Genomic DNA, 14,809 nt, shown 5'->3' with positions numbered 1-14,809 from the left:
TTGTCCCCACATGGGACAGACACCTCCTGGTGCCATCGATGCCCTTGCCCTCCCCAGGTGCTCCCCAGCATTTTTTGGCAGCCACTCCAGACCCAACATGTGATTTTGGAGTTGGCAGCAACACCAGGACAGTGTCCCCAGCCCTGCATCACTGTGTCCCCTGTGTGGTCACTCCAGTGGCTGGCAGTGGCCCAGCTGCCCCTCCAGATCCTCATCCCCACATGCCATCCAGCACCACGGGGGTCCCAGGCAGCTCAGTCCCATGTCCCCACTGTCACTAGGATCTTGTCACCCTCTGTCTCCAGCTCAGGAGGGGTTTAGAATCCCCCTTTCCAGGGCAGGCTGTCCATCTTCCACCCTCCCTGGGTTTCCTGCTCTGTCCCAAGGGTTTTCTGTCCCCCCATTACCCCCAGCAGCCCTTGGGGTGCTGAAATGGCTCAAGCTCCTTCCCAGTTAGAGCAGAACAGTTTTTGTTGGGCTGCTGATGTCCACTGGCAGCCCTTGAGGGGAGTGGCAGCTTCTTTCTTCTCTAATGTTGAATCTTTCAGAGCTTTGGGGGGCACTGTGTTGGGGGGTTTTTAATGGTCACCAACCACTCTGCCTGGGGGAAGCTCTTCCTTCTCAAAAACCTGAATTAGCCAGAAGAGCATCTTCCTTCATGGCTGCTCCCAAACCACCTGCCAAGCTCCTCTTAATGGGATTTCTGCTTTGGGTCAGCCCTGCCTGGCTTCCCGACCCCGAGGGCAGCTCCCAGCTGCTGAGTGTCAGCTCCAGCTGAGCCCCTGTGCCTTCCTGACACAGAAATCCCCACATTTGCAAGGATTTGTTAGGCAAATCCTGCTGGCCACAGCAGAGGCACATGCAGCTGCCTGGCACGGGGCTGGGGAGACTTGCTCAGAGAATCCCCTCCCCTGAAGTGGGGGGAATAGGGAGCATCACAGCCACATCTACACTGTGATGCACCAAAATCCCTCAAATTTGGGGGATTTCCCCCCTTATTTTTGGTCCTGTGCAGCTGGGCTCGCAGGGTGCTGGTCCCATCAAAAAACAAGAGCTTGAAATACCAGCAAGAGCTCACTGTGGGTTTCTCTGGCTTTACCAAATGGGCTTGATTTGGGGGAAAAGCCTTGGCCAGGTTGTGTGAGTGCAGGTGAGAGCTGGGACGTGCCAGGGCGTTCACTCACCAGGGCTGAAGGAAAGAGGAGCGCAGGTGAGGAGGAGCCCCGTGATGAACTTTTGCACTGCCGGGTGAAGAAAACCCCGCCGCTTCCTGCTCTGGAGGCATGAAGTGGTTTTCCCCGGGGAATTTTTGTGCCCACACCAGACCTGGTCCCACGGCCGCCTGCAGCCTTGGCCTGGCTGTCCCCATGTCCCCGGGCTGCTTGGACAGACAGGAGCTGCGGCAGCGCCGGGGCAGCAGAGCAGGAGCGGCCGCAGCCAGGACCTGCCCAGGGTCCAACCAACCACTCTGGACTTGCTGCTTTTTCCAGACTGGTTATTTTTTATGGGCTCACTCCTTCCCCGCAGACCGACTGCCTGGTTCTGCTGTTGGCCGGGGGAAGCACCAAGCGCCGCGTCAGCCCCAATTAACCCGGCTGGCAGCGTCACCAATGTGACCTTTAGGGCGAGGGTTCCGGGCGAGTGACTAACGAGCGACAGCGCCGAGGGTGGGGATGCTTTGCCGGGCTCCGGGGCTGTCCGGGCGATGAGCTCAGCCCGCTGCCCGTGCTCGCTCGCACGGTGCCGGCAGCGGCCGGGGAGGGCTCTGGGCAGGAGGGGGACACGGAACCGGCCGGAGCGGCCATCCCATGGCAGGCGAGAAGGAAGTGCCGCCCAGGGCCACTCCTCCTCACCATTTCCTCCCCGGGGCTGGTTTCTGTACGGATGAGAGCGGCGACAGAGGAGCTGCCGGCCCGTCCGAGGCCGGAGGCTGAGCTCGGCGGGCGGAGGGAAGCGCCCGTGACCGGCGCCGAGGGGACACCGCGGGTAACTGCGCTGGCATCGGCTCCCCGTCCTGCTCCCCAGCCCTCAGGTGTCACCAGGGCACCCCAGGGCTGCTTCCAGCTCCATCCCTGCCACCGCCTTCTGCTCGTCCCCAGTCGCTGCTTTCCACTAAAAGCCGCCTCGGTTTTCCAGGGGATGCTCTAGCTCCCGATGGTTTGGGATGCTCCAGGCTCTTCCCCTCCGCTTGCTGTCCTTCCCTTCGGACTTGGCTTCGGGGCCTGGCAAAACCTGGGGCTGGGCTGGTGGGGTTTGGTGGCGAACAGGCTGTCGGGGGGGCTGCTGGCTGTCCCCGCTGTCACCCTGTGCCGTGCTCGGGAGGATGGGCGCCGAGCTCCGGCCGCGGCTCAAACCGCCCTGCTCGTCTTCTTCCCAGACGGGGCCCCCGGGCAGCTGCGGCTCGGGATGCCGGGGCCGTGCTGGCCTCTGCCGACATTCCGGGTTTCTCGTCCCAGCCATTGACCCCTTTATCTGCAGCCCCCACAGCAAGGGGCTGCTTTGTGCCACCTTCCCCACGGAAATGCTCCCTTTCGGATGGAGGGTTTGGCTCCAGCTGGGCGTGGGGGATATCAATCTTTAGAATTTCCCAGCCGTTCCCTTTTCCCAGCAGCTTTGCTCATCCACAGACGCTGAGCTTGGGTGCAGCCTCCCCAGCCGGGGGTGCTTTATCCCGGACCGCGGTTCTCAGCTGGCCTCTCCTGCCCCCCAGGGGCTTTGCCGCCTGCCTGGGGCTGTCCCCGTCCTGCTCCCCTGTCCCAGGCTGCCTCCAGCTGCCCACACAGGCTCCTCTGTTGTGGAAACGTTGTTTTGGAGCAGCAGGGTGCACGAATGCAAACACTGCAAGAGCTACAGCAGGAGAGCTGGAGGCTTCCCAGGAGTGCTTCCAAATGCAAGTTTTCCTACGGTGTCCAGGCTCGGCGCAGGACAGAGATCAGCAGTGTTTACACGAGCACTGGGATGCTGCAGACCGAATTCCTGCCTTCTCTCTCCTGTTGTTTTCACCAAATATGAAATTAAGCTGTCAAAAGTGCACCATTGCAGGCTGGCACCGCCTCCTGCCCAGCCCTGACCCGACACGGAGTGTGCGAGGGCTGCTCTTAGAAACTTCCAGTGCTGTGTAAATACCAGCAGGTATTAGGGACTGAGTCATGGCATTAACAGGATTATTATATTCATGACTGGTCAGATTCCTTGCTCAGGATGGGGTTTTGTCCTTCCACCCTGCCTTGCTCAGTTCGTCTGGAGGGTTGGGCATGCCACACTGGTGGGATGGCTGTGCTGGTGGGCTTGTGGGAAGAGGATGTTGAACACCTCCAGCTGGTGAGCACTTGGTCCTCACCATTCCCCACGGGTCTTGTGGGGGCTCTGAGCTCTCTGCATGGGCAGGGTGGGAGAGCAGGCTCTGGGCTGTGAGCAGCCACATCACTCCATGTTTCAGCTGCAGCAGCACCTGGCTGTGTCCATGGGGAGTGCTTGGGGTGTCCTGTGCTTCCCTGCCAGGAGCAGCCTCCCAGGCCTTTAAGGGAGCCAATGAAAAAGAGAAAAAATTTTAAGCAGGTCCTGTTATGACAGGACAAGAGGTGATGGTTTCAAACTAGAAGAGAGTGGCTTTAGATTAGAGATAAGGAAGTTTCTGAGAATGAGGGTGGTGAGGCCCTGGCACGGGTGCCCAGGGTGCCTGCCCCACTGCAGGCCAGGTTGGATGGGGCTTGGAGCAGCCTGGACTAGTGGGAGGTGTCCCTGCCCGTGGCAGGGGTTTGGAACCAGATGGTCTTTGAAGGCTCCATCCAGCCATAGCTATTCCACAATTTTGTGATCCTTCTGTTCTCTAAAACTTCTCCTGTAAATTTCCATAGCCTCTGCCCTGGCATTTAACCAACCCCCTCTTCACCTGCAAGGGCTTGGGGCTGAGAAAACATCACCCTGTGCTTGTGGAGATGTTTGTCAGTGCCTGGGGGGTTTTCTGATCCCTGGCTGAGCTCTGTGGTGTCCCTGATCCCTTGAGCCCAGGCTGGTCTGAGCTCCAGGGGCTGCTCCCCAGAGGCTTTGGGGACAGCTGTCCCTTTGGGGACCTGCAGGCACTGTGTGAGCAAGGTGATGCAGGATGGAGAGGAGCAAGGCTGTGACTGCAGAGGGGTGTGGGGACAGCCCAGGGCTCCCGGTGGCATCCTTTGGGTGGCGTCGCAGTGATGGTGGCATCCAGTTCTTTTTCCTGGTGCTGCCTCAGGGCCTCCTTGCCAGATCCTGTCTGGCTGGTTTTACCTTTGCACGCCAAACCCTGCTCAGGGTCAGGAACTAGGTCAGCAATTAGCACTCGGGGTTAATTGCTGCCAGCAGTGGCAGCTCCAGCGATGGTGGCTGGGCTCACTGGCTGCCCTCACACGGTCCCAAAATCAGCTTGTGCATGGAATGGCAGTGAAGCTTTGCATTTCAGAGTAGCCAGGACAGGTGTGGGGTTAGCAAGGGGGCAGAGGGAGCTTTTCCAGGGCCCGTGGCTCCCCCACAGCCCCCGGTGCCCTCGGGCTCAGGGGAAGGAAAACCTGGCCCAGAGCGTGACTTGGTGCAGGTTGGTGCTTCCTGCTGAGCTGCAGGGAGTTAATAACAAACTTCCCGACCTCCCTGCTCCCCCCGGAGTCCTGGTGCCTTTGGCAAGAGCCGGTGTTGATGTTTTAAGGATGGCTGATGAAAGTGGCATTTCCTGACGCTGCCTGTGCTGGCTCCGTGCCCGGGGCTGGCGGTGCCACAGCAGCCAACTGTCCCTTGTGTCAGCACGGCAAACTGTCCCTTGTGTCCGCACAGCAAACTGTCCCTTGTGTCAGCACAGCAGCCAACTGTCCCTTGTGTCAGCACAGCAGCCAACTGTCCCTTGTGTCAGCACGGCAAACTGTCCCTTGTGTCAGCACGGCAAACTGTCCCTTGTGTCCGCACTGCTGCAGCCAAGGGGTGTCAGAAAAATGCCCTCCCACCATGACACAGCTTCTGCCACCTCCAGCCTTGTGCCAGGCAGGGCCAGAGAAGCACATGAGGCTGCATCCAACCCTTCAGAGCTGTGTTCTCCCAGGGGTTCCCTGCTGGCTCTGTGCCTCTTGTCACATCCCTCTGGCCTCTCCTTCTTGTTTGCTGGCTGAGGTTTGTCCATTCAGATGGTTATCCCAGGATGGCCACGTCCCTGAGCTCTCCTGTGCAGCTCCAGGGTCTCATGTGGCAGCCCCTGTGTCCCTCCTGCATGCCCAGGGCTGTGTGTGGGCACACAGGGCATGGAGGGACTGTGGGGGTGGCAGGGCTGGGGTTCTCTGGGGCTGCCCTGCTCCTCTCCCCACAGCCAGGTGCTGCTGGCAGGCTCAGGCACAGCCGTGCTGGCTCTTTGCAGCCCCTCTGAGCCTTCCCATCAGGGCAGCTCTCATCTCAGCTCCCTGCCAGGCACATCCATCAGCACAGCCAGGAGAATCCTCCCTGGGAGGTGCCACCACAGGCACGATGGCAACCACAGCAAGTCACTCCCACAGCCCCAGAGGTGTCTGTGGGTGGACAGTGACTTCCCACAGGGTGTGTACGTGCCTGTGTGCATGTGCTGGCACAGAGGTGGGGCTTTGTGTCTTCCTTGAATTTAGCAGGTGTAGGGAAAGAGGACTGGGCAGCTGTGGTTCAGAGTATGGGTCAGTCTGTCCTGCTGTCCTGCCTCCTTTTCACAGCAGAGCCTTTGACTTTGGCCCCAGCCAGCACTGATCTTCCCTTCTGCATCTGAAGGCAGGTTTGGGTTTGGGTTTTAATATCAATTTGCATTAATTGACTCTGAGGAACCACTGAGGGAGCTGGTGGTGCTCAGCCTGGAAAAAAGGAGACTCAGGAGTGCCCTCATCACTCTCACAGCTCCTGACAGGTGCCTGTGCTCAGCTGGGGCTGGGCTCTGTCTCCAGCAGCACTGACAGAACCAGAGCACACAGCCTCCAGCTGTGCCAAGGGAAATTCAGGCTGGATATCAGGAAAAGGTTTTTTACAGAAAGGATGATAAAGTTCTGGAATGGCTGCCCAGGGAGGTGTGGAGTCCCCATCCCTGGGTGTGTTTAACAAAGCCTGGATGTGGCACTGGGTGCCAGGGTTGAGTTGAGATGTTGGGGCATTAAGGGTTGGATTTGATGATCTTGAAGGTCTCTTCCAGCCTGGTCATTCTGTGAATTTCATCTGTAGTTTTGCACATCTGTCTCATCTTCCAGAAAGTCAGCTTAGGTCTGAAAGTCTCTGCCACCTTGCCATTGCTGATTGCTGCAAGTTTCAGCCCATTAGAAAGGGGGATATCTGTCTAATTCCAGTGTTATTGGTCACTTCCTGATGTTAGGAAGGTTGATTTTGCATCATTCCTTTTCTTTTTAGAAAGAAGATGATGTGAATGGGCTGTAAGAACCAGAAGAGATGGAGGAAGAGCTACCCTGCTCTGAGGTGGATGGAAAAAGTGTCCTCAGGGATCTGGGGGTGGAGATGCCCCCCACAGGAGACACATCTGGAGCAGAGGAGGATGCAGGAGAGGTGCCCTGTGCTGAGAGCAGCGCAAAAGAAGAGGCTCCTTGTGACCCAGGAATTGTCTTCACTGAGGGCAGAGTGGAAGGAGAGACACAGGGCAGTGGCAGTGGCAGGGAAGGGGACATTCCTGGCAGTGGCAGTGGCAGTGGCAGTGGCAGGGAAGGGGACATTCCTGGCAGTGGCAGTGGCAGTGACAGGGAAGGGGACATTCCTGGCAGTGGCAGTGGCAGTGGCAGTGACAGGGAAGGGGAGATTGCCGTCACTGACAGCGATGGGGAAGGGGAGATTCCTGTCACCGATAGTGACAGGGAAGGGGAAGTGCCCTGTGATGCAAAAGAAGAGGCCTCTTGCTCTGAGAGTGACGCAGAGGAAGTACCAGATGCTGTGATCCCTGCTGCTTCCAAGAAAATCACTTCCATTTCCTCTCCCCTGCGGGCCATCGTTCGCCTGCGCCGGCGCTACCAGGGGCTGAAGAAAAGCCGTCTGCATTTAGAGCTGCCTCGGGAAAAGTCTGCCGAGTTTGTCCACACCAGGCTGCTCCAGAGGCAGCTGTCCCTGAACAGAACTTCCCTGTACAGCCCTTCCATGTCCTTCTTTAATCAGTCTGGCTTTGAGAGCTCCCAGTACTTCACCTTTGACACGTCTGTGGAACATTACTCCGTGAAAAAGTGCAGGCGGAAAAAGAGCCGGAGGAAATCCAGGATGGTTCTCTACCCGGATAAAACAAAAAAATACCTCCCAGCAGAGGAGAAGAGCAAGGCAAAGCGCTGCCTCCTCTTGCTCATTGCCATTATCTTCTTCCAGATTCTCAATGCAATAGAGAACCTGGATGATAACCTCCAAAAATATGACCTGGATGGTTTGGAGAAAACCATGCACCGGGAAGTATTTGGGCAGAAGGCTGCTGTGGAAAGTATTGTGGAATTACTGAAGGACTATCTGGCTACCCATGTCCACAACAAGCCTCTGGTGATCTCTCTGAATGGCCCCACAGGGGTTGGGAAGAGCCACGTTGGCTGGGTGCTGGCCAAGCACTTTCGCTCTGTCATGGACAATGACTTTGTGCTCCAGTACTTTGTGATGCATCACTGCCCCAGCGGGGTGGCTCCCCTCACCTGTGAAATAGATCTGTCCAAGAAGATTTCTGACATGGTTACCAGAGCTGAAATAGAGGAAAAGACCCCACTGTTTATTCTGGATGAGGTTGAGCTCATGTCCCCCGTCCTGCTGGACACTCTCAGCCAATTCTTTGAACCCAATCAAACCAACGAGTTCCTCAATGCCATCTACATTTTAATCAGCAACCTGGGAGGTGCTGAAATCACCAAGTTCGTTATCCAGAATGCATCCACTGAGCTCCTGCATCAGCAACGGGGAGCTGAAGAGCTGCTGAGCATCGTCCAGCCAGTCCTGGTCAGAGTGCACCCTCTGTGGAAGGCTGCAGACATCATCCCCTTCGTCCTCCTGGAGAAGTCTCATGTCATAAACTGCTTCCTGGAGCAGATGAGGAGGGAGGGGCTCTATCCTGACCAGAAGCACATTGAAAATTTGGCAGATCAGCTCAGTTACCACACTACAGGGGACAAGCAGTACTCCAGCATGGGCTGCAAGCAGGTTGTGGCCAAAGTCAACCTCCTGTAGGGATTTACTGCAGAGAGCAAGCCCTGCTCTCGGGGTTTGCAGAGTTCTGTGCTCATGAGGAGTGTGTTCCACCAGGCTGGGCTCAAGGTGTCCTTTCTCAGCCCTGCACTGGCTCTGCCCTGGTCCAGGCAGAGGGGTGGCAGCCTGGACAGCCTGGTCCCTGTTCTCCTCCAGAAACTTCACTTTTTCCTGCTGTTCTGTGGAAAAGGAAGGGCAAGGAAGCTGGAGCCACCTCCCAGTAAGTGCAAGACACTTTGTTCCTCATTCTCATTTGGAATTCTTGTCATTAAGGAGTTTTGAGGCGGCATCAAAAGCTGCAGGATATAAAGAGGATGGAACAATCCCTGGGTCACTGCCCCTGCACAATGTGTCACCTCGTGTGTCTCACTCTCTCCAGGCTCACAGCTCTTTGCTTTCCTCGGTCCTGGCTGGTGTGTGCAGAGCAGAGGCAGGGCTGGACACCTGGCCCTGGGACAGTTTGTGGCTCCTGCCCCCCAGATGTGCAGGCCTGCCTTCCCCAGCTCCTACGTGACCACATCCTCAGGAGAACACTTTTTGGACCTGTTCCTGAGCTGTTGCTCTTCTGAGCTCATCCCTGAGCTCACCTTTGGCACCTGCAGTGAGATTTCTGCCCTGCAGGTGTGTTTGGGCTGGCCTCAAAGACTGCTCAGCTGTGCCAGATGGTGCAGAAATAACTCTGGATTGTTTCAGGTCTGGTGGTGACACCTCATCCTCACAGCTCTTCTGCTTTTTGCCTCTGGGGACACGTCACTGTGGGCAGTCATTGTCTAGAAAGCCCAAAGCAGCAATGGATGGATATTAAGCAACACACACTGGAAAAGACAGTTTGGACTGATGGAGTGGGAATCCTGGGCTTGTTCCCAGTCCTGAAAGGCCAAGAAGAGGCTTTGCCATTGAGCCCCAGGTGAGATGTGGCCTGGGAGCAGCTTGGGAAGAGCACACAGCCATGTTTTGAGCAAAACTGAGCAGGTATTTATGACATTGTTTTCTCAGGTTGTGGTTTTGTACAAGATTTCTACAGCTTGCTGTGAATTCCCAGACAAGAAACCCTGTGGATGTTTGCACTGGGGTTTTGATTCATATCTCTGTAATTGTTGGTCTCCAAAGACTCTGTCACATACTTTAGCTTCCAGAGCTATTGTCAGGAATAAACCCAAACTATCCCGAATAAAAGAATTAAAAGTACATTTCTTTCATTTGACTGAAATTTGGATTTCCTCCAGAATTTCCCTTCTGGAGCCATGTACCCCTGGTAAACTCAATCCCAACCCCACACAGTGCAGCAGTGCCAAAAGCTGGGTGCTGCACAGCTCCTCCATCCAAGCCACCTCCTAAATTCATGTGTCCTCAAAAACCAAGGTGTGGGAGCTGGTTTCCACAGCTCAGAGAGCTTCAGCAGTAGGCTGAGCTTACTGCTAAGACATTTGGGATGCTTTTATCCTGGATGAGAAACAACTCAGGGACCAGGATTCCCCTGCTCCTCCAGCTGGGAGAGGAGCAGGTGTTAGTTCTGATTGTCTCAACAATGTTTTGTTTATAAATGCCACCCACGGGGTGTTTGGTTGTGCCAGAGGTCCCTGGGTGCCTCCACACCAGCCACCAGCCTGTGCAAAAGGGGAAGGTGGCCCGAGTGAGCATCTCAGAGTTTGTTTCCACCCCTCTAAGGCTCTCCTGCCCTAAATCAGAGCTCCTGGCCATTCCCTGAGCCTGAGTTTCCCTGGGTGCTCTGAGCACCTTGAAGCCCTGCTGGAGTCTTTGTGTCTCACAAAGCTCCTCAGTGCACACAGGTGGGGCTCAGCTTCCTGCTGCCTAAGCACCACCCCATCCCTCAGCCTCTGCAGGCTCTGGTCAGACAGCACAGGAATCCCCAGGCTGTGGAGAGGACTTTTCCTGCCAGAAGACAGGATGCAGGACTCAAATGGCTCTTTAGGTTGTCCCCAAAGGCTTCCTCAGTTGGCAAAAGCTCTTCCTGAGTCAGGACACCTGTGTGTTGTGCTTGGAGCAGTGGCTGGGGCAGGCTGCTCCCTCCCTGCTGCACAGCCTGAGTTTGATCCCTGTCCAGCAGCACTGGGGTGGCTGTTCCCTGTCACTGCTGGCTGGGGCTCTGGGGACACGTACAGGTTCTCTGCACCCTGCAGCTGCATCCCAGAGCACGCTGGGGTTTGGGCCAAGCTCCCTTTTTGCATTTGCCCTGGGAAAGTGCAGGGTGATTCCCAGCAGCTCTGTAGTGAGGAGGGTGCTGTGACTGCCCAGGAGAGCAGGCAGTGGGGGAGAGGGGCAGGAGGGGATAGGAAATAATTCATGTCTTGGGGGCACAGACTGTGACCCACTGGCCACTCTGGGCTGCAGCTTTCCCAGGGCTGGTTCAGGACAGGGGGTCCCGTGGGCAGGAGCTCCAATTGCTCTGGTGTGTGAGCTGGGAGGGTTTGTTTTATTTCATACAGTGATTATGAACTGCTCTCCCCAGGCCTTGGAGCACTCCAGGCAGGAGCTGGGGCTGGGGTTCCCAGGACACTCCTGGATGGGCCCTGTGCCTCTCCATGGACGTGGCCCAGCTCCAGCCACAGGAAGGTGGGTGGGTGCACGTTCTGCAGGAGCTCTGGATAACTTCAGCTGCCTCAGGGAAAAGAACTTTGGATTTAAATATTCCTAAAAAGGACCTAATCCCCAGCAGCCTCCCTTAATCAAGGCAGCCTGTCTGAAGCTGAGGTGAGTGCTGGCTGGTGGGGCCAGCCTGGCTGCCAGGCTGAGTCCCCCTGGGATTTCCCTCACCTTGGGAAGGTGTGATGGCCCAGGAGCAGAGCTCTCTGTAACACAGCATCACCCCAGCCTTGCTGGACTTGCCTGGTCCCTGAGCTCTCTGGATGCTGCTGGGCCTGCTGCCAGTGCTGTGGGCCCACCCAGCAGGACCTTGTCCTCTCTCCTGAGGCTTCTGGCTGTCCCTGAGGATCTCTGATGTTGGCCCAGGGCACCTGAACCGTGTTTGCAGAGAGAGGCAGACAGAGGTGTGCAGAGGGATCCCATCTCCACGTGCAGCAGTGACTTGTCCCCGTGCTAAGGGCAAGGAAAAGCTGCTGCCACTCCCTAGAAGGGATTTGTTGCTTTCTTTCCAACTCCTGTGGCTGTCACTGAACAGGTGAGGTGTCACCAGGAAAGCAGATTTTGATCCCAGTGATGGCAGGGAAGATCGGGGCTGCAGCAGAGGAGGAAAGAGCAAGGACAGCCCAGGTAGGTCAGGCTGCAGTTCCTGCCAGGGTGCAGAGGGAATGTCTGCAGGGGCTTCTGAGACCTTGCAGTGCTGGGGTGAGTCCTGGAAAGGTGGAGGGAGGACAAGCACTTCCTCTCCTTGGGAAGGAGGAGGAGGGACGGGCGAATACAGGAGTGAATGCATTACCTGTGAGCATCCTGGAGAGACGGGAGAAATGACATCCAAGGTTCATCAAAAACAGTCTTAACCATAGAATCTTGTTTCTTCCTCTCACAGGATATTCAGAGAGTAGCTGTTAATAGTTACTGAGATGAACTGGAAAGAGTTTTCCAGAGCTGGGGAAATGAAATATTCCATAAATGGTGGGAGAACAGAGTCAGACTGAGACAGACATGGTTTGTCTGCCCATGGAATTTGGAGGGGAAGGGGAGCTGAGAGTCACCCAAACACTGCAGGAGACAGGCCTGGAATGGAAATCATAAACTGGGGGAAAGGTCTGAAAGAAGGTGCTGCAGAGGAGGGTGTGAGTGAGCAAATGCACGTTCCAGGGTGGGGAGGGTGAACGGCTGAAAGAAAAACAAGCCCGGGGGCATCACAGCACTCACCCTCCACAGGAGGGATAACACCCCGGGGCAAGAACAGCAAACATCCCATTAAAATGTATAAATAGGTGTGTTGCATGTGCCAGGGGTGAAGTAATGCCGGGCCATGCTGGAGCAGTGTGGCACCATATTTGGGCACCTCTCGGGCAGGAGGGAGGGAGAGCTGGGTGCTGAGCCCCGGGCAGGAGGGAGGGAGAGCTGGGTGCTGAGCCCCCCCAGCATCCTGCCAGGAGGTGGAGAGCAGGACGGGGCCATGGAGCCTGGGGAGAAGTTCCAGGTTGTCTTGGTTTAGGGTAAATTTGGGAGAAAACCTCCAAAAGAGGCCTCTCCAAAAAGCAAACCCACACAGCCCCTCCCCCCGTCCGGTTCAGGAAGGATTCCTCAGAGAGAAGTGGAAAGAACCTGTTTGTTTAACAGGCACAGCACCCCCAGCACACAAAATGAACAGTACCAGGTGACACCACTCTCTCACTGCTCTGGAAAGGATGACAAATTCAGAAAGTCTCTCTGGGAGTGGTCACTCTGTTCTCTGTCCCTCCAGCACTGGGGCAGCTGCTGCAGCCACAAGGTGCAAACTCTGGGTGTTCCCAGGGCCCAGTCCAGAGCAGGTTCAAGTGGGTCCAAAAAAGGGAAAGGAAAAACAGTCCAGGGAAAAATTTGGACTGCTTAGCTAAACTGACTAATGAGCAGAAGCAAAAAGCAAGAGCAAAGCAGAAGCAAGAGCAAGAGCAAAGGGAAAAGCCAAAGCTGCACTAGGTACTGCCCCATCTCTGTGTCCTGCCAGCCATGGGGGAGCAGCTGATAACAAAACCAAAACAAAACATTTGCTCTCCAGAGCCAGTCTTGAAGGCACAAACACAATATCCAGCATGAACAGAACACAGGAATGGGGATGCAAGCATCATGACATCACCCTAGGACACAGGTGAAGCACGATAAAAGCTTTCAAACATGCAAAACACGGGCAGAAAGGAGACAGCAGTGCTTGGTTCTCCCAGCCCTCCTTGGGCAGGGTGTGGAGCTGGCTCCGGAGAGGGAGGTTTATGTAAAACTTCAGGGAAACTGCTGCAGCTCTGGAAGTGCAGCACTGTTAGGAAAATTAATCCACAAACACCAGAGGTTTATGTCCAAAAAGGAGACAGAGGAGTCCTTTTACTTTATTCCAATAAAGGGAGAGGCCGTGGGGCATTCCCCTGGGGTGTCTCACAGTTTTGGAGGATGCAGCCTCCTTTTTATCCCAATTTCCAGCCATATTTCCCTTCCCTCTTTCCCCATTGGCTGGGGTACTTGAGAGGTACAGACTGCCGATACACCTGACACCAGAGATTTCCCTCTAATGTACAACCATCCCTTTTAATTTTTAATTCTTATGGAATTTAGGGGTTTTTCTTCCCCATTGTTTCTTTCAGCTTTCAATGTCTAATTTCATTTATCAGCAAACCTAAAGTTTATTTGTAAAATCAAATATAATTTTCCATTCATCAATCAATGGAATCCTTCCCATTGTTTCTTTTATCTCCCAGTGCTGGTTTTATCCACCAGCAGACCCACAGCTGGTTTGTAAGGACAAATCCTCTGTTCCTCTCAAGCACCAAAGTGGGTTGAGGAGAGAGGCTGCAGAGGGGCTGCTGCTGACCCCGGTGATAAAAATGAGAGCAGGCTCCTGGTATTAAAGGTATTAAAGTGATTTCAGCATTTATTATAATAAAAGAAAGGCCTAAAGCAGGGGGCCCAGGGGCTGAGCAGGAGCGTTCCCACCGAGGATGGAGCAGCGCGGCGCTGGGGCTGCTCAGCAGCGATGGCCCCGAGGGAGCAGTACACGTTCAGTGGGTCAGAAGCCCCTTTTTATCCTGCTTTTTGTCCCTTTGGATTGGTTTCTTTTTGGATCCTTCATTTGCATGAAGGTTTAAGGTGCTCGATTGGCCATTACAGCTCTGTCCAGGCTGGCTCCTTTCACTGGGGGGTGCTGCACTTTACTGAGGTGCTATGGTCCCTTGAGTACTGGAATTCTTGTGAGAGGAACAGAGGATTTGTCCTTACAAACCAGCTGGGGGTCTGCTGGTAGATAAAACCAGCACTGGGAGACAAAAGAAACAATGGGAAGGATTCCACTGATTGATGAATGGAAAAAGATATTTGATTTTACAAATAAACTTTAGGTTTGCTGATAAATGAAATTAGACATTGAAAGCTGAAAGAAACAATGGGGAAGAAAAACCCCTAAATTCCATAAGAATTAAAAATTAAAAGGGAGGGTTGTACATTAGAGGGAAATCTCTGGTATCAGGTGTTTTGGGAAGTCTGAACCTCTCAAGTACCTCAGCCAATGGGGAAAGAGAGAAGGGAAATATGGCTGGAAATTGGGATAAAAAGGAGGCTGCATCCTCCAAAAATGTGAGAGACCCCAGGGGAATGCCCCACGGCCTCTCCCTTTCTTGGAATAAAGTAAAAGGACTCCTCTGTCTCCTTTTTGGGCATAAACCTCTGGTGTTTGTGGATTAATTTTCCTGACACTTACAACTACCCTTTTAACCCTTTTACAATATGATAACCAAACTAACAGTACAGGCTTAATGATCTATCAACTATTTTACAACAGTTTTAACTTATTTTTAACACCAGGACTGAGGGTGGTTTGGGCAGAGACACAGGGCTCTGCTCAGGGAGCTCAGGAGCTCCCACTGCCTGTTCTCTGTCACCCCTCCAGCTGGAACTCCCCCCTGCCCAGCCCTGAGCTGCTCAGCCAGCAGTGCTCAGCTGGCAAACTGCACTAATTTAACATCATTCCCCTGTAAGAGATGTGCTCAGTGCCTAAAAC

At 54.8% G+C, this 14,809-nt stretch overlaps 1 protein-coding gene across 2 annotated transcripts; it reads left to right on the top strand.

The window, feature by feature from the left end:
• Positions 1–1,667: 1,667 nt before the first annotated feature.
• On the top strand, positions 1,668–9,366 carry TOR4A (torsin family 4 member A). 2 transcript variants are annotated; one of them, XM_059864974.1, is made up of 2 exons: positions 1,668–1,986; positions 6,373–9,366. In XM_059864974.1, exon 2 carries the CDS (start codon positions 6,412–6,414, stop codon positions 8,158–8,160), a length of 1,749 nt encoding a protein of 582 aa, XP_059720957.1. In that variant the 5' UTR covers positions 1,668–1,986; positions 6,373–6,411; the 3' UTR covers positions 8,161–9,366. The 2 variants fall into 2 exon arrangements, with proteins under 2 accessions (XP_059720957.1, XP_059720958.1); XM_059864975.1 differs by lacking the exon at positions 1,668–1,986 and adding an exon at positions 2,173–3,132.
• Positions 9,367–14,809: the final 5,443 nt, after the last annotated feature.

Source organism: Haemorhous mexicanus, chromosome 21, assembly GCF_027477595.1.
Source record: "Haemorhous mexicanus isolate bHaeMex1 chromosome 21, bHaeMex1.pri, whole genome shotgun sequence".
Taxonomy (NCBI): domain Eukaryota; kingdom Metazoa; phylum Chordata; class Aves; order Passeriformes; family Fringillidae; genus Haemorhous; species Haemorhous mexicanus.
The sequence above is the reverse complement of the archived record's forward strand: the minus strand, read 5'-3'. Positions and strand labels throughout refer to the sequence as shown.